Source organism: Mycetomoellerius zeteki, unplaced genomic scaffold (genome assembly GCF_001594055.1).
Source record: "Mycetomoellerius zeteki isolate Tzet28-1 unplaced genomic scaffold, Tzet1.0 scaffold121, whole genome shotgun sequence".
In the NCBI taxonomy this organism is placed as follows: domain Eukaryota; kingdom Metazoa; phylum Arthropoda; class Insecta; order Hymenoptera; family Formicidae; genus Mycetomoellerius; species Mycetomoellerius zeteki.
The window spans coordinates 188258-215283 of NW_017256136.1; the positions used below are offsets into that span (position 1 = coordinate 188258).

The 27026-nt window shown below is 33.4% G+C and overlaps 3 protein-coding genes and 1 non-coding gene across 11 annotated transcripts; 2 read left to right on the forward strand and 2 right to left on the reverse strand.

Annotated features, from left to right (window-relative positions):
• Window positions 1-170: 170 nt before the first annotated feature.
• Window positions 171-10320, forward strand: Kap3 (kinesin associated protein 3). Of its 4 annotated transcripts, none has more exons than XM_018461350.1 (16): window positions 172-342; window positions 3088-3205; window positions 3280-3448; window positions 3529-3735; window positions 3883-4019; window positions 4101-4613; window positions 4695-4863; window positions 5321-5418; window positions 5499-5717; window positions 5797-5962; window positions 6090-6215; window positions 6318-6422; window positions 7887-7972; window positions 8859-9045; window positions 9131-9221; window positions 9317-10320. In XM_018461350.1, the coding sequence occupies exons 1-16, from the start codon at window positions 317-319 to the stop codon at window positions 9453-9455; spliced, it is 2556 nt and encodes an 851-aa protein (XP_018316852.1). In that variant the 5' UTR covers window positions 172-316; the 3' UTR covers window positions 9456-10320. The 4 variants fall into 4 exon arrangements, with proteins under 4 accessions (XP_018316854.1, XP_018316852.1, XP_018316853.1 ...); XM_018461351.1 differs by having other exon boundaries at window positions 5318-5418; window positions 6318-6416; window positions 9317-9455; XM_018461349.1 differs by having other exon boundaries at window positions 317-342; window positions 5318-5418.
• A 3460-nt stretch (window positions 10321-13780) lies between these two features.
• Window positions 13781-21026, reverse strand: LOC108731181 (ribonuclease P protein subunit p40). 5 transcript variants are annotated; one of them, XM_018461361.1, is made up of 8 exons: window positions 20997-21026; window positions 20277-20416; window positions 20056-20200; window positions 16851-17015; window positions 16248-16373; window positions 15311-15500; window positions 14939-15222; window positions 13781-14455 (listed from the first exon to the last, which is right to left on the reverse strand). In XM_018461361.1, exons 2-8 carry the CDS (start codon window positions 20397-20399, stop codon window positions 14307-14309), a joined length of 1182 nt encoding a protein of 393 aa, XP_018316863.1. In that variant the 5' UTR covers window positions 20400-20416; window positions 20997-21026; the 3' UTR covers window positions 13781-14306. The 5 variants fall into 5 exon arrangements, 4 of the variants coding, with proteins under 4 accessions (XP_018316863.1, XP_018316861.1, XP_018316862.1 ...); XM_018461359.1 differs by having other exon boundaries at window positions 20994-21023; XM_018461360.1 differs by lacking the exon at window positions 20997-21026 and adding an exon at window positions 20781-20925.
• A 92-nt stretch (window positions 21027-21118) lies between these two features.
• On the forward strand, window positions 21119-21191 carry TRNAM-CAU (transfer RNA methionine (anticodon CAU)). The gene has a single exon. It is a non-coding gene; the product is annotated as a tRNA-Met (tRNA).
• A 1832-nt stretch (window positions 21192-23023) lies between these two features.
• Window positions 23024-26727, reverse strand: LOC108731171 (RNA-binding protein NOB1). Its single transcript, XM_018461338.1, has 6 exons — window positions 26511-26727; window positions 26059-26191; window positions 25114-25325; window positions 24631-25045; window positions 23390-23724; window positions 23024-23307 (listed from the first exon to the last, which is right to left on the reverse strand). The coding sequence occupies exons 1-6, from the start codon at window positions 26580-26582 to the stop codon at window positions 23047-23049; spliced, it is 1428 nt and encodes a 475-aa protein (XP_018316840.1). The 5' UTR covers window positions 26583-26727; the 3' UTR covers window positions 23024-23046.
• Between the last annotated feature and the right edge of the window lie 299 nt (window positions 26728-27026).

Below are 27026 nucleotides of genomic sequence, written 5' to 3' on the forward strand. Positions count from 1 at the left end.
ATAAGCGTATCAAGTGATTTGGTTAACTTAATTCCAATACTATGTTTTTATATTAGTAATCATCTGTAAACACTTGAAATTTGCGCGTATAAAATGGGCCCCCCGTGATTAGTTGACAAGTCATGTTCCCCCCCCCCCCCAAAAAGCCGCCATTATGCGCAATGGCTAACCTTACTTTTTTCCATCATGGGATCGAACCAGATCGAACATCCCTACGACCCTTAACAGAGAGAATTGGCTGAATTGGCAAACGGTGTATTTAAAGCAGAAGATATTCTAGTTTCTAGTCAGGAAATCCAACGAAATAGTCGGTAAAATGGATGAAGCTAAATTTCTGAAAAGGTGAGAAGAAGCACCATCTCCTCTGTATTTGTCAAAGGATGTCTGTTGGCTGTCAAATATGTCACGTATGATTCTCGTACGAGTGAAATGCATTATTCATAAAATATTCAAGTTATAAATGTCTTATTAAATTATAATGTAGCAAACTTAGGGTGCACGTCTCGTTTTTCGCTTAGGCTGATATTACATTTGTCGTATGACAAATTTTCAAGAATAATTGGTTGCAGGACAAATTGAGCCTTGAGAACGCCCTACAGTCTTTGTCCTACAGTCAACAGGCTTGAAAAGCTTATCATACGACCAAAAACGAATGAATGTAATATTAACCTTACAATATAATCTGTCATAAAGCATCATTTATTCCTGTTTAATTCGGTGTCACGGAGGGTGGGGCATAATGACTACACTGAGAGACCTATTTTGCGATCTGAGTAGCGATCATATAACTATCTTTAAAGTGGAAACGTGAAAAGTGAAAAGTTTTTTATGTATGTACATACATGTACATATATAATATATAAAAAAATTTTCGTTTTTCACATTCAGTCCAAGGGAAAAAGTTACATAATTGCTATCATCGTGATCTATATTTTAGGTGGGTTCATAAAAAAAAAAAAAAAAAAAAAATGTGAGATAAAAAATGACAAAAATGATAGAAAAGAAGATAGGTCATCTACTAACTGTTTACATCAAGGAGTCTAAATAATTGAAAGTCGAATTTGAAGTATATAGTATGCCGCAGCGTAAATGCATGGACCCCTTTTACACCATTAAATCGGTTAGTACGCATATCAAATTGATGCGGATTAATTATTTGATACGTCCTTACCTCTAATTCTAACTTTAACCTGAACTTAAAAGCAGTGGCGAATTTTAATATATATACGATCCAAAACGAACCAAGCGTTTACAGCACCCTGAGATTCTTTGATACCATTTGATATGCGTACCAGCTTGGTTTGATACTCGTGATTCAGAAGTATCTGATCAAAATAATCCGCCAGCGTTTAAGTATACCAAGCGTATCAAATGATTTGTAGTGATTTGGTGCGAATGTGGTACTTAATACGCGTATCAAGTGCTCGGTCACGTAAACTGGACCATGGTCTACATTCGTTTACGCAGCGGTTAGCACAGAGAGAGTATCATTTAATCCTTGTTTAACACTCGATGAACAACAAGATAAAATAATACTTCTGCGCTAGGTAGACGAATGCACTCGTGTAAATGTAGCCAATGACCCAAGATGTCATTAAACACCGGTAATTATTTGCATTATTTAGAATACCCCCCCCCCCCCTCTCTCTCCTGCTCCTCACCTTCAATTTTAATAAAAATATACTCATTCGACGCGTTTTCACTCAAAACGAAAAAATCTGGCAAAAAAACGCGGCGGTCGATCTCGTGAATCGAGTTGTTAAGCGTTGAAGTTGGAGACTTTAGAGGTTAAGATATATTAAGATATGTTAAGATATGTCTGTCATCCCAACTCAATATAACCCTACGTATACGTTCTGTTTTAATTATACAAATTCACTGCTTTAAAAACCAATTTATCTGCTTCACAAACACAAATTCATAATGAATTTGAAGAGACTTTTGTCCTTTTAAAGCAGTGAATTTGTGTAATTAAAGCTGAACGTGTATATAGCGCTGTGTTGAGTCGGGACGACAGATATCTTAACCTCTAAAGTCTCCAACTTTAACGCTTAATAACTCGATTTACGAGGCCGATCGCCCCGTTTTTCTGCGAGATTCTTTCGTTTTGAGTGAAAACGCGTCGAATGAATATATTTTTATTAAGATTTTAGATTTTAGGAGAGAGAGAGAGAGAGAGAGAGAGAGAGAGAGAGAGAGAGAGAGAGAGAGAGAGGGGTATTCTAAATAATTACCTAACAATAATTACCTATATTTTGTACTTGCTGGTTTTAACTATCCGCACGGTATATATATATATATATATAGCTGGAGTATACTTAGTAGTTTATTTTATTAGACTATTAGACTATAAAAAAAACTATTGTTCCATAAAAGCTATTAGCTTTCTAAAACCATAGATGATGTTACAAGAGTAGACAAAAAAATGTTCGGGTCATTATGACATCACCTCAATGTCCGTGTAATGGGCTTTCTCTCTCTATGATAAGGGTCTCAGCAGAAAGCTGAGACTATAATTTTAAGACAGTGTGTTACGATTAGGGCAACCAAAATTATGCTGTAAAAATACTCTAAAGAAAGGTACATATCCCAAAAAATTATGCTGTAAAAATCCCTTTTTAAGCGCCTAAAATATGCTCTGTGAAATTAAAAAAATGCTCTAAAGAAAGGAATATATACATTTGAAAATTACTTTTTATCGCACAAATTTTCAAATTGTTAATTAAATTTTTCACTTATAACAACGTAGTCATAAACTTAAATTAGAAAACGGTGTGAAATATGCATATAAAAGTAGATAAAATATGTAAATATTGCAAAAATATGCTCTTATAAGGATTCTTAATAAGGACAAAGAAATTTTAGCTCCTTTCGTATCGATTGGTCAAATTTGAGAATTTTTCAATCTTCAATCTCAATCTTCAATGTATAGTCTGATTCCGACTTTACGGCTATTGTAGAACGGGCATAATATTTTAGCACAATGATGTCAGGTGAATATTTGATAGACAACAAGGATGGGAAAAAACTGCTTACAGTGTGTGAGCATGAAAACAGAACGCGTACAATTCTAATATTGATATTTAGGAAGGTAAGATCTGGGACATTGGATGTCCATCCAACAGAGAAGGCTCTGGTAGTAAATTATGATGTCGAGGCGTTGATATTGGGGGAACTGGGAGATCCTATGCTCGGCGATCGCAAAGTACGTTTTCTTAAACATAAATAAATAACTGACTTGCAAGACCTAGGCAATTGTATGTTTGTCATTGTATATAGGAATGTCAAAAGGTAATCAGATTGAAGAGCTTAAACGCCGACACAAATGTTTCTCTCTTAGCCAAGGAGGTAATAGAAAAGTGCACATTGATACACGAATCTAAGCTGCGTGAAGTCGAACAGTTGATTTACTATCTACAAAATCGTCGAAACAATGATACCAGTACAGGTAATGTAATACCTGATTTTTATGTTTGCTGTTTTTATGTTAGAGACTCTAGAAGTTTAATAAATTTACAATTGTCTTAGGTAGTGACAGTAATTCTCAGCCGCCAAGACCGGCATCGTCGAATTCACTGATCACAGAGAATAGCGAAGTTGAACGCGCAGTCATTAGTAACGTCGACAGTTATATTGAATTATTATACGAAGAAATACCAGGCAAAATTAAAGGTTCATCATTAATTTTACAATTAGCGAGGGTACCCGATAATCTTTTGGAATTGACAAAAAATGGTAATCTTTGTGTTACATATTTTTTTCTAGAAATAATTTTAGATAACAATTTTAATTTGATTCATAATAGTGATAAGAAAAGTTATGTATCATTGAAAATATTCGTGATTAATCATAATATATGAGATTAGCTTTTTGTTCATACAGAATCATTATTAAGTGCATTAGCTCGAGTTCTGAGAGAAGATTGGCGGCGCAGCATAGAACTGTCCACGAATATCATTTATATCTTCTTTTGCTTCTCAACGTATAGTCAGTTTCATAACATTGTGCTCGAATACAGAGTAAGTTGCGAACGTTGATAAAACTTGGAAGGATTAGACAATCTTTGGTACTATATTCACATTTTTTTCTCTCGTGTATAGATCGGTTCTCTTTGTATGGATATAATTGATTCTGAGTTACGTCGTTACGACCAGTGGAAGGAGGACATGGAGAAACGTCGGAAACAATTTGAAAACACCACTGGTCTAACGTTTTTCCCAGTGGGCAATAATGACAACTGTGATAGAAAGATTAGAATTATCGATGATATTTGGAATATGGAAGGTCCATTGGATTATGAAGTCAAAAGACGATCTGTGGAAGTATCTATAACCGTCTCTGAAAGTGATGTTAAGAAGCTGAAGGAGGAACTAGAAAAAAGTCGCAAGAAGTTTAAGAGTTTGACTAAGAAGCAAGAGCAACTGTTGCGAGTTGCGTTTTATCTACTCTTAAATATTGCCGAAAACGCTATGGAAGTCGAAAGGAAAATGCGTAAAAAAAATGTCATCGGTATGCTGATTAAAACGTTAGACAGGACGAACACAGACTTGTTGATCCTAGTTGTTACATTTTTGAAGAAGTTGTCCATCTTTCGCGAAAACAAAGATCTTATGGTAATATTAAATATTTTATATAAATATCACATGAAAAAATATATCTTGTATAAAAATGTAAATTTACACCCACATTTACAGATAGAAGAAAATATTGTAGACAAATTACCGAGACTTTTACAAAACAACAATGCCGATCTTGTGCTAAGCACTTTAAAATTGCTATTTAATCTTTCTTTTGATGCTAAATTGAGAGCAAGAATGATTAGAGTGGGTATGTTACCAAAATGGATAAAGTTGTTTAGCCAAGGTAAGATTTGTGTTTAAAGAAGTTGATATATATGTATACAGGGTGTCTCAAAAAAAACGGATCGAAACACAATGGGGACGTAGATTGGATCAAGGGGAACAAAACAGTTTTGTACCATTTTGCAGTTGACGCAATATTTAACGAGATATTAACGTTTAAAGATAGGCGAATACAAGCGTCCGACCAGCCTACTGCTCAAGCGCTATCCTTCTCCTCCCCATGCGCGCCGTTCTGAGTGGCTCGCTTGCTAGGCCATCCCCGCACCTCGCGGCCCGCCCGCGCCGCCCGGCCGACGCGTCATGCGATCGGTGGGGATGGTAGGCCGTCCTGCCGGCAGCATTTTTTGAGACACCCTGTATACTCTCGTTTTTACATAATAATGTGTAAAAAATGAAAATTCTACATAATCTTCATTATATTAATTCTATATACATCGTCAATATTATATTCACAGCTGATATGAAAAATAAGAGCACAATTGTGGGACTACTTTATCATACCAGTATGGATGACAAAGTGAAAGCAATGTTCACAAATACAGATTGTATTTCAATGGTATATAAAAATCTATAAAGTTTTGATATAAATTTAACAAGCTTGAAATTAACTGCATAACATTTGTACATTCCGCTTAGGTAACAAACATGATATTAAATTCTGAGGATGAACATGTAAGATCTGAATTAATAGCACTCGGCATAAATTTAGCTATTAATAATAAGAATGCGCAACTGATGGTGGAAAACAATCGTTTGCAAGGTCTCATAAAAATTGCATTTAGAAATCAAGATGCTCTTGTAATGAAGATGATTAGAAATATTTCCCAACACGATTCGACAAAGGAAAATTTTGTCGTGAGTTGGAACATTAACGTTAGAATTAATACAACAAATATAACTATTACTGTAATTTTTGCTCATATGTATTTAATAGGAATTTGTGGGTGATTTCGCAATGGCCTTGACTCAATCTGATTCTCAAGATTTTGTACTGGAAGTGATTGGCGCGTTAGGCAATTTGGAATTACCTGATTTGGATTATTCTCAAATCATTCAACGCTGCAATCTTATACCATGGATACGTAATAATTTGGTTCCAGGTATAATCCCTTTCTCTTTTATCTTATATTTTTCTTTGTATTTAATGTTGAATTTTCTTTGTATTTAAAATTGAAGTAATATTAAATCTCAGTCTAGATTTTGTTACATCGGTTTTTATATTTATAGGAAAAGCGCAAGATGATATAGTTCTTGAGATTGTCATATTTCTCGGCACTGCAGCTCGTGATGAAGATTGTGCTCGTTTGTTATGTAAGGCTGATATACTTCTCTCTCTTATCGAACTGCTTAAAGGTATGTATTAAAAAGCAAACATATATGAAAAAAAACCATACATATTTTAACCATACGTTTATGGGAGACAAGCATTATTTTCAATATGTAATGTCATTACAGCCAAGCAAGAGGATGATGAAATGGTTTTACAAATTATTTACATTTTTTATCAAATTGCAAAACATGATTCAACCCGAGATTATTTGATTCGCGAGACCGGTAATGGTAATATATAATCAATTTTCTCAGTTATTAGATTTAAATAAGATAGATAAAGACGCATAAAATAATATGGTAAATGTTGTAAATACTTAAACTGGAGACGCCAATAAGAGTCTGGATACGAGCCGCAGTTTTATGTACAAGGCAGTAGTTTTAACAAAAATCTGCAAGAGAGAGATACATTTACTATTTTGTTCTCTTAATTTGTTCTTTTTCTTATTTATTTCTTTCTCTTTCTCTCTTTCAGAAATTGTTAAAACATGGTGGACCAATCAAAAGTGACTTTCTTGTGTACATATCATGAACTTCTATGTATTACACTAGACTGCTAAAGCCCTAAACACAACGGTTTTCTCAAGAAATTTCACTCTCTTCAAACCGCTGTGTATCTCCGGTTCTATTCATAATATAAAGCTCGTTAGGTACTTATTTTGTAGAAAATTTCAGCAGCAACAAAAAAACTCTGTCATTTTTCGATATCTTTTTTCGTTTTCGAATTTTAATCGAAAAACCAAAAAAAAAACTTTGGCTGAAATCCATAGTCTGATCTTAATCTCAAGCAATGGGCGAGTTCAAGCCGGCAAAGCGGCTACCATGCTTGCCGAGCGAATGAGCATGATTGGTTCTTACCAGATGGATCCAACTGGAGACAACCAATCATGTTTAATTGCTCGGTGAACAGACCTAGCCGCTTTGCCGACTTGAACTCGCCCAATGTCTTAAGATGCTAATACGGTTCTCTGATTGGTTCATGCGCTAGCCTAAGACCAATCTCGAATCTTGAGCAACATCTATGAATTCTGCCCTTTATCGCTTAATTACTTCCAAGTGCTCCCCTTAAAGTTGTAGCACTTTTAAATTTAGTCTTTTTATACCTCAAACTGTCGATTACAACAAGAAAACACCTGTTTAGAATTTCTTCCTTCTTCGCCGCCATTTTCACTTCTGACGACTGGCCTATTATAGAATCTGATAAAATACGATAGGATTCGTATCCGATCAATCGTGATGCTCGCGAGGTCAACGATAGAAAATGATATAAATTTGTAGAAAACGATACAAATTGATAGAAATCTTATTATTATATTATTAGTCGAAACATTACAAAGTTAACGAAAAAGTTATGACATAACTCAGCACTTATCATATATATATATATATATATATATGGAACAAACAGCAAACAGTAACACCGGTATTACATCAAATCCCCTTACTCCTGTAACGGGTTGTTTGGAGTCATCACACTCTGTGTGATTCTCTTTGTTTCCGAACGATCTCACACTAATGCACATCTAGTACGCACCAATATTTTCGAACGGCTGGTGCACATTGTCGTGTACACTGGTATGTTTCCAAACACAGCCTTACCAGTCTAAGTTTAGTGTAATATGTAAAAGTCTGTGGTCTAGATTCTTACTTAAACTATCTACACAAATAAATTGTGCAAATTTGTATTATTTGTAGAAGCTCCTGGATATCTAATCGATCTAATGCACGATAAAAACCCTGCAATAAGGAAAGTCTGTGATATATGCTTAGATGTCATTGCTGTAAGTAACTAAGAATTAGGGTTGGTAAAGACTGTTTTTTTTTTTTTAAACATTGTGTTTCTTCTTAAATGTGTTTTTAATGCTTCAAATATGCTTTAAACAGTACTATAAAAAAAAAAACATTCAAAACATATTAAAAACATCAATTAAGCACGTTTTAAACCGTTTAAGGAGGCTCTCGCGCTACTTCCTAGTCAATAAACAGTTTATTCATAATAATACATAAAACAATTAAAATAATGAAATAAAAAGATTACTAACAATATGTCATTATACATAATTATTGTTAATTTTATATGTCACTAAATATTTTCAAAATGACGAAATAAAAGTTGTGAGATGCTCATTTGATATATACGCATCGTCCATTTGGTATAATCTAGCTTTTTTTTTTATTGAAGAACATAAATTTCTTGTAAACTGTACGATCAGTTGAAATGAAACTTTACGAGAACAAACTTAAGTGTTTATTTTATAATTATAACGGTTTTTAAATTGCTGTCTTATACGGAAGTGTCTCAATTTAAAAGAGAATAACTACAGAATAAGATTATACCTTCAACTTATAATGTAAAATTCTATAAATTTAGAATTAGATATCTTCAAAATGGTACGGTGAAAATTAATGAAATTTTTTGTAAATATTGATATTATTTATTAACTTTTGTATTACATGTATATTATAGACATGTCTTATATTTCATCAAACGCGAGAACCTCCTTAAAACACGTTTAAAACAACCCTTGTTTTTTACCAACCCTGCTAAGAATGCATGCATTTTCTCGTTTTTATAAATTTATAAATAGCATGAGTATTAAATAATACGCTATGAGAAACTAATTTATGTGGTGTTATCAGAATTACTAATTATTCAACTTATTCTAGATATGCGACAAGAATTGGGCAGTCCGCATAAAAGTGGAAAAGTTCCGATCGCATAACCAGCAATGGTTGGAAATGGTTGAGTCGATAGGAACAGATTCGATCAATCATATGTTACCGGATGATGATGACAGTTTATCTCCATTTATCAGTGGTGATCTACTAAAACATACTATATTATTTCCCTCTGGTAATATTTATGTTTTTCTTTTTTACGAAGTTATTATTTAGTTGAATTCAGCATATCTTTATAATAGATTATCATGCTTACGTAGGTAACATAGCATCATTTAATGTGGATGATGGATTTTCGACTATGAAACATTCATCGGAATCATCTGAAAATCCTAGTCGGCCTGTTAGTAGGTATGTATTCAATGCATATGTATTTAATGTGACAGTGCAGTGCGTTAATAAGTGAATTGCGATTACATGACAGACTAATTATTTATATTTTTTAGGTATCGAGATCTCGACGAAATAGGTGAACTTATGGCTCGTTCTAAGTCTCGTATGTCCGTTGCTTCAGGTATAGAAGATTTATATTATAGTTCTAGAGTAAAATTCAATGAGGCGGATAGTTCTCACATATTAATCTGAAAATTAATCCAAATGTCCTGATATAGATACATGATTTAACTTTTTAAAGATACCTATATTTTACATTATCCTGAAATTATATTCAATGCAAAAAAAATGTTTGCTACTGTTTACAAAGATATGCCTGCTTAAACAGATTTTATTATATGTATAATATTATAAACTGTTTTGACCTCATAGGGCCGGTCTTATCAACTCCGATTACCGTAATCGACCGATTGTTACTTTGGAATTGACCAATCGCATTTGCTGTTCAGCAGAATTAACCGATAATGGTTGACACTTAATCGACTGATTAGGCTAATCAGAGTTGATGAGACCGGTCCATAGTTAAATATTTTAGTTTTATTTTTTTACGTATTATTTTTTTTATATATGAATCTATTTACAAGAATCGACTTTACGCTCTGATGCATATAATACTACAAAATAATAATATTAAGTTTATTCAGATCTCTTTTATCATGTGATAGGCTTCAGGCAGTCAAAATAGTGTGTAACGTATGTGGTTAAATGTAACATTATATTTATGATAGCTCAGAAGTCTCGTAGTATTTATATTGTTAATATCAGTTAATAAAAAGACAAGCGATGTATGAAACTACCGAACAATTTAGGATGCGTTCCACTTGACGCTCATGAAATCATTTTATCCTTGTTATGTATTAAATGCTGAACAAGGACAAATAATGCTCGCGAGCGTTGTCGTTAAGCGCCAAATGGTACGCATGTTTAAAGTAAGGGATGAAATTATATTAGAGTCCGATCGAAACCACATTTTGATCTCCGGCCGAAACCGAAAACTAATATTCGGTTGTCATTGAATTTCGGCCGAAAACGAAACCGAAACTTGGATAAGTCTTACAAAGAGAGAGAGAGAGAGAGAGAGAGAGAAGCTAACGGAGTCACATTTTTTTCAGACGGAGTCGAAATCGACATTTTTGAATTAATTTTAACAGAGACCGTATGATTTTCAAAAATCATGACAAATTTATGTACTCTTTAAAAAATAAGATTTTATTGAAATATATATCTAACTACAATAATGTAATGATATTACATCCTCAACTTTTAAAGAAATCAAATCACATTTATCATTAAGGTCATATCAAATTTTGTCTTAAGTTTAATCAACGATAGTTAATAATTAAAATCGAATAGTTATTTTTTGAACGCTCACCGGTGCGTTTCAACTTGCACAGTTTCGATTTACCCACTGAAATTTTCTCTTAATTTCAGCCGAAACCGAAATCAAATCGAAACCCTGATTTTTTACCGAAACTGACCAAAACCGCGAAACTGAAATTTCGGTCCGACTCTATAAATTATATATAATCTGCGAGAGAGAACAACTTTTTCTTATTTATTGTGTATAATATATTGTGCAATAAGTATAGGCATATTTAACTTCTGTATATATCTTTCACTTTCTTTAGAGAGTAGTCAAATATATGTATTATGTACAGTCACCAACTAAAAAATTTTCGACAATTTCTTTTTGACAGGTTTTGGATGCAACCTGCTCACCGAGCAATTGGTTCTTATTTATGGATCCATAAGTAAGAACCAATCGCTCGGTGAGTAGGCTGCATTCTGAAACCCATTGAAAAAAAAGCGTTGCAATCTTTTAGTTGTCGTTGACTGTTTCTGTGTTGTCTCTTACTTTTTACTGCACCTCTTGTCCCTTTATGTCCTGTTATTAACTTATCACATTTACATTAAAATGATATATATCAATAACATGCATGATTTATAGCTATCAACTGTCTTCTATTTTATCGTGATAAAATAAATTGAATCTTTTAGATTATCTCAGTGTATAGTGATTTACTTGAAAATAATTTCATCGAAATCGGAGGTGAGGGAGGTATTCTGAATAATTACCGAAAATATTTTCCTTGTATAATCCGATTCCTCATTCAATAAGAATACTAAATACTTGTGCTTGATTTTGATTTTTGATCGTCAGAATCGCAACAATTTAGGGCCACTTTTACCAACTTCGATTAACTTGGGCCATGCTCGTATATTACTATCAGTTAACTGCCAGTATACACACACACCACTGAAAATCTATAGTTCCCGTTACGTATATTATACTGTATTGACAACTATCAGCGATATACGAACACGGCCTTAATCGACTGATTAGTCCATTGGAATTGACTAATCGCATTTGACACCATAGATATAATGGTTTCTGCACACTGGACGCGGAAATGCTTACCGCGCGGCAAAATGAGACGCGGTAACCAATGACCATGTTAGGAGCTGTAAGCTTATTGGCTACGCGTCACATTTTGCTGTGCGGCAAGCGTTTCCGCGTCCAGTGTGCAGGAACCATAAGGGGGCGTTCCACTCACGAAGCGGTCACAGGCGATTTTTGGCGTGCTTCTGGTGTAGCAACCAAAAGCAACCGCGGTCGGGGCTGTCTTTGTCTTTTGATCTCTGAAAATGAAGATAGCCTCAACCACGGTTGCTTTTGATTGCTATATCAGAAGCACGTCAAAATTCGCCTATTGGCAGCCGTAATTGTTTTATCTGTACTATCGTCACGACAATCAAATGTTCATATAAATTTATTGTGCAAAAATGTTAGACCATGATGAAAGTTTATTGTTTAAAATTCTAACTTCGCGACCGTACGTATACTGCGCAGATAATGAACTAATGTAAAGTTGAAACATTCATATATTTATTATGTTATTACATGATAGTTTTATATAAAAATTATTTATCACATTAAGAAACAGGCTGTAGGCTTTAATGTTCCTTTCATTAATTATTTGATTTATTCTAAAAGCCATTATTCTTCTTTATTCAAATATAAAGTCACAACTTTGTTTTTTTCTTCTCTATTAACATCGGGACAATTCAATAATTAATCTTGATCCATTCGTTTTGTTACAAAGTTTTTTCAGTGTGCAGTTGGTGCAATCTCCGAGCGAGTTCCGAATTATTCAACAAACACATAGACTGCATCAACGTATTGGACGCTTTCACTGCCTCAGTCAAAGCGCTAGAAGGAGTGCTAACGAGTGATTTTTACAATGGCATAAAAAATATTTTTTTTTACACCACCGCCCGTATCACCCAGCTAATTGGTTGCTGCTTCCGCTGCTTGACGCTTGCTGCGTCCAGTGTGAATTAGGCGTAAGAATTCAGTACGGTTAGTACGTATGTACAATCTGAGGAGTTCGTAGTCTTAAACATAATAGACATAGGCTGCGTTCAGCAGAACGTTTGTTTTGCAACTGTTGGAAGTTTCCTTCGCGCTGATTGGATCATACTTTTAGATCTAGAAGAATGGTCCTATCTCAGCAGACAATCATAAAACGGTTGCAAAACTGTTGAGTCTGCTGAACGCAACCATAGGCAATAGGCACAGGCAACAGGGAATAACGAGCCGTCCAATCACAGCTCTGGGATACAATATCGAACTTATACTCCAGAGCTCTGATTGGACGGCTCGTTATTTCCTGTTGCCTGTGTCTATTGCCTGAGTCTATTGTGTTTCCAGCTTAACGCTCTCGAAGCGCGCGCACATTAGCTAATTCGGAACGACTTTTTATGCAGTTTACGCGCTTCATGCGTAATTCGGAACGCACTGGAACGCACCTCTAACTACATGGATTGGAAGTAGCCATGAAAAATGTTCCGCATGAAGAGCATTCATTTATGTACGATGTACAGTGTCACATTTAATTGTGTTTGTGAATTATATTAAGTGTAGAAGTGAGTTTAATCTGTTTAGTAAAGTTCAGTAGAATTTCTGTAATTTTATACATTGTTTAAAGTATAATTTAATTACATTTTATTTGTAATTGAATGCCCAGTAAACGAGAATGGATTGAAATGGATACAGATTTTCAGAAATATGGATTAACGAATGTGAAAATGAATGGCTTTTCAATCCTGAATTTTTATTCATTTATAGGAATTGCATGGAGTATATCTCTATGCCTTTCAATCTAAAAATAATATCAATTATTTTTGTGCATTGTGAATACCGTTCAATCCAAAATTTTGAATAGGAAATGCAGTTTTTCCATCCAATTAATCCAAAAACAAGTCTTCGCTATTTAAAATACGCATTCGGATAGAAAAAATTTCAATCCAATCATTTACTGGGTGATATAATTTTGATGAAAATTGTAGAATTACCTTTAATATGAACTTTAATATTAAAGTTCCAGCTTTTATAATCTACAATTGCTTGCATGTGAAATAAATATAAATATTTAGCTATAAATACAATGTTTTATTCTATTAATAATCAGAATGTGTATATTTTCCAAGTACATTTGAACATTAATATACCCTGATAACAAAATGTTAGCAAGTTTGGAACCAAATTAGAAGCAAACTCGATCAAATTTTGACTATAAAACCATAGCCATCTGTATTCGCATTTGGCTATGGACTTGTCGATAAAGCTCATTGACAGACTCAACTGTACGCAGAGTGTGTACACAACTCAATTGTACACAGAGTTTGTATTACTGACATTGTCAGCAAATTGCTGTCAGAAATATGACAAAGCCTGCTAGACATGCTATGCCAGCAGACTGAGGACAGAAACTGAACAAAGTCCTATGTAATCTAACGGCAGATTAACAATGAGAACAAATCGAGAGCAGAATCTAATTCGAGCAGACTCTGCTCGATTTTTGTCACTAATCCGCTGGCATAACATGTTTTAGCAGGCTTTATCATATTTCTGACAGCAATATTACACCACGTATACTTTGACAGCTGTCATAACCGCTCGTTACATGTATCGATAGATGATGAATCGCACTCTGAAAATTTTTTCGAGCGTATTCCAAAAATCGTCGAAAAAAAGTGTCGCTATCTTTCTGCCCATGACTGTACACGCATATGCATATGCACATGCACACGTACGCACATAAGTACACAAATATATACAGACACATAATGCGCAACATCTAACCAGCAACCTCCCTTTGAGCATTGGATAATGCTAATGTTAGCAGTAACTGAACAAAAATGTATAGATAACTTTGAAACGCCGAATCTCCGTAATAAAAAATCGTACAAAGCTTTATTGTATTTTTAATTTGCAAGAAAAAGTCCATCCTTTACGATGATTATCATGACATTTGCGAAAAAAAAAATGCATTGGACCCATAGAATACGTCAAACTATACAATTTTTTGGAAACGTAACACGTCCTTATTTTAGAAAAGATAGTGAGCGGAAGTAAGGATGAATTTAAAATTTATCGAAAGCTTCTTAAAGTACAAACTTTACCCTTTGAGAATGAAAAAAAAAACTTTTAAATACCACCATTTTTCACGAAGTTATGGTTACTTGAAATTATGCAAAATTTTGGTATAAATTTGTTGCTATAATTTTGTTGACGAGTATAATATAAAACAGGCATTTATTAACAAGAAAAAGTTAATGATGTACTTTTATCTTATTATTTGAACTTAAATTTCTTCGTATAACGACTTTACCTTTCGGTCGAAATACAATAGTGTAACTATTGTCTCCATCAGTCAAGAACGTATGCTCTTTCAAATCAAAGCTGATAGCACTGTCTGTAAATCCTTGTATGTCTAAACTAATCCATGGTAAAGTATCTCGTGATAATACATATTGTTTTAGAGTATTATAGACTTCTTGGATCTTTTGTCGTGTAAAGAATCCAGTCCATTGTAAATACTGCACCTGTCTAACATGTATCGAAGGAGAAGGGCACTGATATGTACTTGTATAATCATCTTCTCCCTTAGTAGATCTAAAAATGTTACAGCTGTCATTGTCACATTCTTGCGGCATTACCAATCGTTATTCGGAAAACTATTTTGAAATGCGAATGAGCGTACAGATCACCATCAATGCTGAAGACTCCGAGCCATTCAAAAAAATCGATATCAGTGTTATTACATGTGTCCTCATAAGTAGGTATCGTTAATGAATATTTGGTTTTTTGGGAAAATTTCTGGCAACAGAGATAAACGTTATAATTGCGTGCGTAAAACCATGCTGCTATAGACGACGGGCACATACTGATCTCTGAAATATTGAAATAATTGTGTAAGAAAGAAAATGTATGTATAATATACATTAGGATGATCGTTATTTTAACAGTTTTTGAAATTTGATCGGGATATCGTCTAAAGTGGTATCATTTAATATCTCAAGAAAATAACATCAGAATTTTTTCCGATTTGTTGAATAATATTAACTCGTGCCACCAGGACACGATATAGGCGAAAAAGCACTTTTGTGGACAAAATTCGGCCGACGCTCTAATTCTTAACTAATTTTAGATTTTTTTTAAATTTTATTCGAAATTGAATGAGCTAAATGCCCATTCTGCGGAAATTTTGATTAAAGTCCATATAAAAAATGGCCGATCCAATAAAGTGAGCAACTAAATCAAAATTATACGAAATATTGATCGGCTATTTTTAATTTGGACCGTTATCAAAATTTATCCAGAATGGGCTTATAGCTCATTCAATTTCGAGCCAATTAAAAAAAACTTTATTATTAAAATATAAAATTGGTTAAGAATTAGAGCGTCGGCTGAATTTTGTCCATAAAGGTGCTTTTCCGTCTATTACGTTTACGTCCCGGTGGCACGGGTTAATATTGTTTAAATCTCATCTGAAAAAATTCGTGTTATTTTTTTTTAGATATTGAACCACTTTAGGGGATGTTCCGATCATATTTCAAAAACTGTTAACATAACGACCAAATATATACATACATGCATACGAATACTATATTCTTAAAAAGGCAAAAATGAATGTGAACCTGGTGGATCCCATGATACTATAACATCAAACTTCTGGGTGAGTCGTTCTTCCAATGCTATCCGAACTCTTTCGTAATTCCTTTTACCAGGAATAAAACTTTCATTTGTTAGATCGATTCTCACTACTTTTGATGTATATTGAAAAAAGAAACATTAAAATTTATATAAAAAGATATAGGGGAAAGTGGGATAATCGTGCGCAGCGGGTAATTGTGTGCATTTTGGTTTAGCATTTTTCCGATAAATGGAGCCGCTACCGCGGCGAAATTTCTAGGCTGGACGTAATTCTTTTCAGATACAACCATAAGTTGTATAATTTGAAAATGTAGTTAACAGCAAAAGTAAGAAAAGGTGAAATTACATATTCTGATAATAATTTTTCAGAAAATAAGATGGTAAGTCCGTATGGTCCGTATTCTTATTTTGTTTACCATATTTAATCGTGCATACCTTATTAAAGTACAGCATTATGTGCGTCTTTTGAGCTATTATTCATTGAATTAAGTTAAAAAGTTTTGGAGTAATCATTTTTCTTATCAAATCAATTCGCGGCGGAAAATTGTGCGCATGCAAATTTCAGAGTATATATGTATGAAACTTACTGTATCGCGTATGAGATTTATGGCTGAAGGCAGAGTGTTTCCCTTCTAAACCAAGAGCTTGATAATCATCCGTCAATAAAGAGAGTATTAAGTATCCAGTTGGAGTTACACAAATAGAATTTTCCAAGTCTATTTTATTTTCTAATGTTAGGAGATTAATTTCCCCTAAAATTTAAAATGCAGAAAAATATATATAAAATATAGTAATTATGCATACTATGGGACACCGTGCCGATGACCTTCACCTTGATATATGTTGTGACATGATTCTGAGTAATTTTGCCTTAACAACTAGATGGCGGTCTCTTGCAGTTTCTGACAATGAGTTATTTAGACTTCAACAAAGTTTGAAAAATGGTGTCTCTTTTCTACTATATGAAACAGAAATTTCCTGCTTTAAAATATATTTTACGACTTCCGCGAAGCAACTTTCACCCTACCTCCCCCCTGCTTCAGAAGCGCACGACTTCCACGCGAAGCGACTCTCACCTCATCTCCTCCCCTGCTTGAGTCGCTTCGCGTGGAAGTCATGCGCTGCTAAGCAGAGGGGGAGATGGAGTGAGAGTCGTTTTGCGTGGAAAGTCATAAAATATATTTTAAAGCATAAAGTTTCTTAGGGTGCCGTCACATACAGCCCGTAATTCGTAATCCGCACCGGATGTCTGCAAAAGTTATTAGGGAATTTTTGCAATAGCGTTTATCCAGATAGTGAACGCTAAGGTCAGGTTATCTTCTTCTTAACAAGTAATTAAGAAAAGGATAGCGTGACTTTAGCGTTCACCGCTTATCTGAATTCACGTTATTGCAAAAACTCCCTATTAGGTATTGCGTCCGTAACGTTACGTGTGTTTTACCTCCTTTTGTCCCATGGAGTCGTAGTCCCATGAAATTTCCGTAAAAATTACTAGTTATTACCAGTAATGCTTTTCCTAATTTTATCTGTTTGACTAAATTTGACGATTTAATTAAAACTTTTGTGTTATAATCAAAATATATATTCTATAATTTTCTTATAAAATAAAATAAACAGTATAACTTCTTAAATAAAAAATATTACATTTACACGTCCGCATTTTGCGGCTCCATGGGACAGAAGGAGCATGTAAGCACGCAACGCAATTGCACTCCGACGTCAAACAAAAATTAATGTGCCATAACCTACCTTTAATTTAGAAATAGTGATTAATTTGTTTGACAACAATTTTGAAATTAGAAGTGCGTAACGAATCTTTGATATACTAGTATGTTATTAGTGCAAATACAACAAATGGTCTGTTTTCTGACGTGCACTAGACTGCACTAGAACTCTCTTTTGACGTAGTTGCGGCAGCGGATTACGTGAGAAATATCTGCCGTACATACGCAATCCCTAGATGCTTTTGCGGACATCCGGTGCGGATTACGGACTGTGTGACGGCACCCTTACAGATTACGGCAAACGGCATATGGTTATTTACGGCCAATATTAACGCTCCCTAATGCCGTGTTTCGGCCGTAAGGTTATGTGGTGCTTAGTGAGCGGTGAAACCAAGAAGACTAGAACCCAAGAAGAACTAGAACCAGGAGAGTCAACTCGCGTGGTGGGGGTGAGTCAAAAAGCGTCACCCGCTGCTTACCCCCAACCCCTGTTGAGGACGATGCTCAGTAGTTCACTGAGTACCTCACAAAATTGGAATATTGTTTTTCGATTTTCTTTATCTCCAGGATTGAAGTCACAATTTCGAACACAGCACACTCGCTTGGGCATCGTAAATCACATCGGATTAAATTTTTACGGTTTATGTTTAGTTCAAAATTCAATCAAACAGAAACAAGGTACGTTGACATGCGCAGTCACGAATTGAAACCGACTATGTAGAGCAACAGAGAGGATGAAGCGCAAGAGTGGGGGGTGTCGTTCGTTTCCACTTCTTGCCTCACCCCCACTACCGCTTTTACGCCGAGTTGACTCTCCTGGTTCTAGTCTTCTTGGGTGAAACGTAATTAGGTGCATCCAGAAGCACGACCGCTCATTGAGCGCTCACTGGTCCCTTGTACCTGTTTGGTCTATATTTTTAGATCTAATGGAATATGCCAATCAGATGCAAGAGCTTACTGAGCGCTATATATTTTATACTGTACTTTAATTTTAAAAGTTAACTAAGTGTTCCATACTGTTACTAATACAAATAATACTTTATTAGATTAATTGACATTGTTTTGGTTGTATATTATGATTGCGATTATACATACTCTAAATTTAAATTAGTGAGACAACGTTCATTGAATCTCTAATTACTCCTGAATCAATATTATATTGGGATGTTGTCTCAAAATCATTAAAATATAGAGTACAATTTAGTAACCGATATGCAACAAAATAGTGTCTATTATGTATATGTGCTTATAAAATATTATCTGTATTAATAACATCACTTATTTAGCTTTTAAATATAAAATATCTGTCGTTCAAATAGTTATATTGAAATAACTATATGTTTTTTCATGATTTTATGTAATTTGGTAAAAAATACTGTTATCTATAGTAAAAAACTAGTTTTTACTCGATACTTTTCTCCGAAGTAAAAAATACCGTTCTTTTTACGTCTCTAGACTCAACTACTCAGCAAACATTTGTACGCAAGATAATATGAAATCGACAATAAATTATTCCAGCGGAATAATATGTCAAAACTAGAGCCTACTGTGTCCGCAATAGGATATCCAATGTAAACTATATTTGAAGAACATATCTTGAAGTCAAATTGAAACCAACACCAGAACCAATTTGACAATAGCAATGTGATGACAGGTTGATGCTAAATGCAGGTCAAATCTGTCGTCTAACGCACCGGCAAAATGGTGCCAAATATATTTTGACGAACAGATAATGTTGCATTCTTTTGTGAAAAACGCTGACACTTTTGTGATAGCAAAATTGCTTAAGATCTGCTGTCAGTTTGTTATCAACGCGTTGAACCTGCTCGCTTTTCATCGCTTCTCTGTCATATACTTTGCCGACAAGATTATCGCATATTTGCAGGTAGAAATATGCTAACAGTACCAGCAATAACAAAGTATGTTTTTTATTTGCGGCCATAATCTGTTGTCAACCTTGTCAGTTGTAGAAAAGGTTATAGGAGAGTGTGTGTGTGTGTGTGTGTGTGTGTGTATATAAAAGCACAAATTACTTTAAACATATAAAGGAAATCAATAATAGACTCACCTTTTTTAACAAAAGCCTCGATAAACTCTATGTTTAAGAGATCGCTGACATGCAGCCTGTTTATTCGATAATAATCTGTATCCTTTGACAGACAGTTGTGTAAATTTTGAGGAACGGTAACTGTATCAGGTAGTACCATGGATATCTGGCATACAAAAAACAAATATTGTCAAGATGTTATTTTGAAAACTTGCTAAATTTTGAAGAAGTTATTAGCTTACCGAATGATTAAAGTAATGACTCTTCATTAATGAGATTACATTTGCATTCTTCATCACATCCAGATGTAATGTGGCGATGTAATGTGGTAGTGGTTCGAAATTCCATGTTTCCGGACATAACATGTTTTCCTTTCTTCTTTCTAAATTTTTGCTTTTATTAGAAGAAAGCATTTCCATTAATACTTAATACACATGATTTGGTCATTCGTGTCCTCTATGTTTCTTTTCTTTAAAATATTTGATTAAATAATAGTCTCCATTTCTTTTTTTTTAATATACATCTTTTTATAAATTCTAAAAATGTTAAAATATATATACGATTTACTTAATAATTTACTTGTAAAAATGATGAAAATTAACTTGGAACACGAATAATCCATCGTGTGTAGTAAAGAACTAGAATATCATCGTATATGCTGATTAAATTCAATGATATTTAACTTATAATTATATGAATTTTCATTCTTTGAAAGAAGCAGCAACATCACAATGCATTACTTTGAATTTGTTTAGATTTTGGATACTTGAGTCTATCACAGAGTGGAATGTTTTTTCCTTTAAAATTCCTAATAATATATAATACACAATCAGGAACCAAATTCAAATCTTTCGTTTGACAGAAGATTGTTTCACCATTAAATTAATCGTTCACCATTAATTAATCGTTTCGGACAGAGCGTATTAATGATAACAAAAGTGATCACAGAATAAACTCACAACAATAAAAATCCAGCTGCCGCTAGCCATGTGCAGCTATACGGTCGACTTGTGTATATACCTAACATAACCTAAACTTGAACTTCTACCAAATATTAAGACTTACAATAAGCATCGCAACAAGAGCCTCGGTAGCGCAGTAGGCAGCGCGTAAGTCTCATAATCTTAAGGTCGTGAGTTCGATCCTCACCCGGGGCAAATTTTTTTTTTTTTCGACAGTTCCCTGGTAGAAAAATGTTGCTGAAATTATTCCACGTTTTGGAACCCCTTTTAACAAAATTTCAGCATTTCAAAAAAATTTCATTTTAATTTCAGCCATTTTTAACTGAAAAGTTCATTTTCGATAAAATTTCAGAAAAATTTCAGCAAGAATTTCAGAGAAATTTCAGAAAATTTTAGAGAAATTTCGATTGGATTTCAGTGATTTTTCAGTATGTCAGCTGAAAAATTCATTTTCAATGATGTTTCAGCGAATTTTCAGCAATTTCGCTGAAATGTTCCAATACGTGGAATAATTTCAACGAAACTTTTTCACCAGGGTTTATAAAAAAATTACATTACAATTGATAAATGAAGCATTTTATTATATATCATATATAGTGTAGTAAAATTTATAATTTTTTTTTATAAAATATAATTACCAGTACTGGGTAAAATGCTTTTCAAATTCCATTTAAAGTACTAATTGTAAAATACTTTAAAAAAGTGTATTTAAAATGCAAAATGTTAAATAAGTTTTTCGAATCCATTTTAAATGTAAAATGGATAAATAGATACTTCAAATGATTTCCGAATGCAAAATGATTTTTTCTGCCCTTACGGAAAAAAATTTTTACGTAAAAGTACAGAAAAACTACATAAATTGAGACAAGATCTTAGAAATTCTTAATTTTTCGTAAATATTCATAATGGGCATTGATGACACATCACTGAATTCTTTTTGAACTCTTTGTACTATCTGGAAGAGGAAAGGTCCCTATTATGAGATATCGAGTTCATTTTGGGTAAATGCTTAGAAATCTGTGGGCAGAATTTTAAAAAATAATGTCATTTTGAAGGGAATTTAATAAGCTTCAAGATAATGTTATGTGAAATTTAATTCAAATTCTATTTTTTTTTTAATTAAAGAAATGTAAAAAGTGAGCAAACTGTAAAGTCAAAAAATTGTGCTCCTAATACGAGATGCCCTGGGAAATCGATGATAAAATGCAAAGTATTGCAATTAAAAAACTTTATTTAATGTTTCTAAAATACAAACAAACACAGCCAATGCGCGTACATGACCATGCGATGTATTATACCTAGGACTTCAGGTAGTTGGAACCAAGCATCGCAGAAATAGGCACTCAATGTTCATTCCGATTGTCCTTTTTATTATTGTACAATAACATTTAGCAACGATTTTCACTATTACATAGGAGCATAGATCATTCAATATTATAAATATCCTGGGTATCTCATATTACGATTTCCACGCCTTACGATATTTTACGATCATCAAATCTAACTTCTGTAATTCAAGTAATTCAACATATCCCATATTTTTCTATTAGTACGATCTTACTCACTACATGAAGAATTTATTACTAAATATTTACTTATTAAATAATAAACAAGGTTTAAAGGTCAATGATATAGTATTTTACATAAAGCTGGAACACACATTCATTTTTTTATTGAGATTCGATATTTATGGACTATCTGGAATTAATTTTCTCTTTACAGTTTAATTTGCAATTTATTTGAATATTCAAAAATATGTTTGGCTAATCATGGGACTTGGTTCTTCTTATGCGTCAATGGAGGATTCTAGGGAAAATTTATGAAAACATAGAAAAACCATTTACCCATTTTATAAATAGTTGAATGATAGACATGATTCCATTTCAAATGTAAAATGAAAATGGTTTTCAAAAAACCATTTAAAATGGAAAATGCGAAATGCCATTTCCATTTTAAATACATATTTAAAATAAAGCCATTTACAGAATTCTTAATGTAATAGTGAAGGATCCATAAAGCTCCAAAACATTGATTTAACAATAAACAATTTTTATTTTCGTCTCTTTTTGGATTCATTAGGGTTTCTTTTCATCCAGTATTTGATAATACCATCCGGTCTTATGCCCAGCATAGCTGACTTCGAATTTATATCACGCATAACAAATGGAGAATACCCAGCTATATAATCATCGTCGAGCGGATCGTTCTTTATGCGTGCCAAACGTGACGGCCGTTGTTCCGGCATCGGTTGATCCGCGCATAAAATGGGATTGTTAGCATGTTTCCCACCTTTTGGCGTTGGTAACGAAAACTGAAATATTTAATTAATTTTACTTTTACCATCTTTTGCATTCATATAACTCATAGATTGTATCAGAAAAAATATAGTTTACCCTCTTTCCTTTGGCCGAGAGAGGTCGTCGAAAATTGATATGAATTTGTTGCTTTCCATTCTCATCTAATGTGACTTCTATTTTCTTCAGCGTCTTGTTACCACAATGTGGACAGAAGATCTTTGTCATGATACTAGTGGTCTTGAAACAGGCATAACATCTGAATATGAATGTTCGCATCTGTTTAATTACTCTGCCATCTAATGCAACTACATTTAATCCCATTTGCACGAGTACATTTTGCATTGCAAAATCCATAGTTAAACACGCGACAGTCACAGCCTTTTCTTCAAGAATTTCTGAATCCATTTGCTTCTTTATGTTGGAAACGTTTGCTTTTGAAAAGGTAAATGAGATTAAAAATTAATACTCTTGAAAATATATTATACATATATAGGGTGGGGCAGTAACTCTGTCCACTTAGAATGTTTCCGCTATTTTTAGAGATATAAAATAATATATTTATTGAAATTGTATAGCATCAAGTAGGGTACAATATACTACTAATAGTTTTTCTATGGAGGCGCTTCGGAGATTTCAAGGTTACCTTCCCTTTTTAAATCGAATTGTATGATTTTTTTTATACAATACGATTCCTCTAATTATTCTGCATATAAAAGTATTGAGATAGTGATATCAAAAAACCAATAATTTATGAGACATTTTATACTTTATTCTGAAATATATTAACATACAATATTAAATAACTCGTAAACGATTTTTATAATCGTACCTTAATACTTTTATATGCAGAATAATGAGATGAATCAATTGATGGAAAGAAAACACATAATTACTTATATAAACTCTGTTGGAGGTTACTTAGGGTCATGATCTTGACAACATATGTCAAAATCATCGAAGAGGTCTCCCCTAAAATGAACATTTACTTACTTTTGTATGCAGAATAATTAGAGGAACATTGTGTAAAAAAAAATCATACAATTCCATCTAAAAAAGTGGAGGTGACCTTGAATCTCTGAAGCACCTCCACCCATAGAAAAATTATTAGTAGTCTGGAGACACGGTAGTGTCTCGGCGCTAAGCATGGTATATTAAATCACTCTTCATACTATACAACTTCAATAAATATATTATTTCATGTCTCTAAAAATAGTGGAAATATTCTAAGTGTGGACAGAGTTATACTTACTGCCCCACCTCGTATACATCCATATCTCAATGATGTATACTTACGCGTTGATTTTGATGAAAATATAATCGATAAAAAAAAAATTTACCTGGTGTGATCCAACCATTGTCATCTTTATCTTTATCCTCAAATGATCCATCACTTTTGGACATTGTATCAACAGAAGCAAGACTGTCGTCCATGGCATACATGCCCACACTCTCTATTTTTAAATCAGTTGGATTGCACTTTAGTTTGACAAATTTATCAGCTAAATCATTTGTTTTATCATCTTCTTTATCCGATGCCGTTTCGTAATCTGATTGTGATTCGTCCGAAGATGCAGATGTGTAAGGAGTAAATTGTTTTTTCACATCATTTATCTCTGTACCATTTATTGTATCATCTATCGCTGAATCACGTATAATCTGTGTATGTGTGTGTGTATTTTCTTCAATCACATCTTTTTTTTCCATATTATTCAAAGAAGCCTTTAAATTATCTGTAACCACTTCATTTATCTCCTAAATATAGAATATAAATTTAGATTAATAAAAATTATACATATACAAAAACAATTAAAATATCTTACTTTTCTCTTCGGCATGTAGAATCCAACTGGCAGTTTAAGATCATCCCTGCTTTCTTTATCAGCTGTAGATTTAATAATTCTTATTGTTGGAATCTCTTTCAGATGTGCCGATCCAACTTTTTCTTTCTCCAACTGATACGTCAGCGCAATTACCTTGATGTCAGTAGCAGACAGACTGATATAGTCGCCACTTTTCTTCGAAAATTCGGTTACTGTAAAGCATTAAACAAATATTAACATTATACGCATGCATGCACGCACGCACGTATTTTTTGGCAAAGCGCTTTTGTGTAAATAGAGCGGACTAAACTGAGTCGGAAAATCTTCTTTATCATTTTAAAATTTTCGAAATAATTAACGAGATGTTAATTTATGAAAATAGTCAAATTCGCCCGGCCTACTTGCTCTGTTGAGTAACTGAATGGCAACATACTTAACTAACACCCTGTATGTATATATACAGGTACATACATACATACATATATATATATATATATATATATATATATAAAAACACTCTTCGGTTTGGCACTCTTCTGTTTGGAAATCGTCGTGCATATTCTCGCACCGCCTTTAAAGCATTACCGTTGCAGAAACCGTATACAAAAACCATATCAGCATATTCACTATTAGAATACGTACGCGGCATATTGCAAAAGACAAAATTCATCTACTGTTAAAGGCTTTCAAAGAGCGACTGACAAATTCATAACAGAAAGTGGAAAATGTAATCAAATATGTCGGTGCTAGATATGGCAAGAAATGTAAACATTTTTTTTCGATTTCTCTGAAACGGAGCAAAAACGAGCATATGTCTATAGGACTTTTTTTCTTAGTTTTTTACTCCTCTACACGCTCCCGAAGTTTTGCGATTTAATTTGGAAACACCCTGTATATATATATATATATTAGGCGGCAATGAAGTTGATAGTGAGTTTTACTTACCAAATTTAATATTTTCAGTAAAAACTTCCCGAACCTTTAAGTCATACGGTAGTACAACCAATTTTCTCAACTGTCTCTTATTTGTGATTTCATCGATGACAGCTTGTTCGGTCAAAATATTAATTCCAATATCCTACACAAATAAAGTTTTTAAATTAAAATTTCATTGGAAACGGAGAGAGAAAGATTAGAATATACATTTTATATTGAATATATTTCCATAAAATACTTTGAATAAAATGACATCTTGTTTGTAAATCTTTTGATGAAGCACACATCATATACACAACACTTTTGTAATTTTTTCATTTACTTTCAAAATTTGTAGTTAAATAAATAAAAAAATATTTTAAGAAAATTATATATGTATCATCAAATATATCTCTGTATAAATAGTTAATATGTCAATAATATGATCTTTTATTTTATATTTTTAGTATCTCAATAATTACCTGTAAGGCAGCATTCTTTATGAACGCGCTTGTATCAACAATAAGATATTGTATTTTATTCTTATTTTCCATGACTACACATGGATTATATTTTCTTTTTCGATATTCGAAGGTTCTTCTTCTTAAGACTCTTATTTGTATTTCTAAATTCCAACCCACTAAGAATGATTACAGTACCATGCGACAAAGAAAGACCGAAAGATTCTTCTAACTGACGTCGCCCTCGCCACTGGTAACAATAGTGGTAATGGCGGCGACTCTGAGCAAAAAAAAAAAAAAAAAAAAAAAGAAAGATCCAAGCTGACCCAAGCCCAAGAAGACTAGAACTAAAGCGGGGAGCACAGACTCTTGCATAACGCATAACACGTAATGCATAAGAAAATGTACCAATCAAAGCCCTCCGTTTCCTTCCTTTCCATGAAATAAAGAATTCTGATTGATTGAATTTCTTATGCATTACATGTTATGCGTTATGCAAAAGTCTGTGCTCCCCGCTTAAGGAGGATCAACTCGCGT

Coding starts and splice junctions, on each gene's coding strand:
- Kap3 (XM_018461349.1), top strand. CDS start 317: ATGGATGAAGCTAAATTTCTGAAAAG. Junction 343..3,087: donor GAAGCTAAATTTCTGAAAAG/GTGAGAAGAAGC, acceptor ATTGATATTTAG/GAAGGTAAGATCTGGGACAT. Junction 9,222..9,316: donor CCTAGTCGGCCTGTTAGTAG/GTATGTATTCAA, acceptor TATATTTTTTAG/GTATCGAGATCTCGACGAAA.
- LOC108731181 (XM_018461361.1), bottom strand. CDS start 20,399: ATGTTATGTCCGGAAACATGGAATTTCGAACCACTACCACATTACATC. Junction 15,223..15,310: donor TTCAGCATTGATGGTGATCT/GTACGCTCATTC, acceptor TAACATTTTTAG/ATCTACTAAGGGAGAAGATG. Junction 14,456..14,938: donor TATTGTATTTCGACCGAAAG/GTAAAGTCGTTA, acceptor ATTTTTGTTCAG/TTACTGCTAACATTAGCATT.
- LOC108731171 (XM_018461338.1), bottom strand. CDS start 26,582: ATGGAAAATAAGAATAAAATACAATATCTTATTGTTGATACAAGCGCG. Junction 26,192..26,510: donor TAAAGAATGCTGCCTTACAG/GTAATTATTGAG, acceptor TTATTTGTGTAG/GATATTGGAATTAATATTTT. Junction 23,308..23,389: donor TCTCGGCCAAAGGAAAGAGG/GTAAACTATATT, acceptor TAAATATTTCAG/TTTTCGTTACCAACGCCAAA.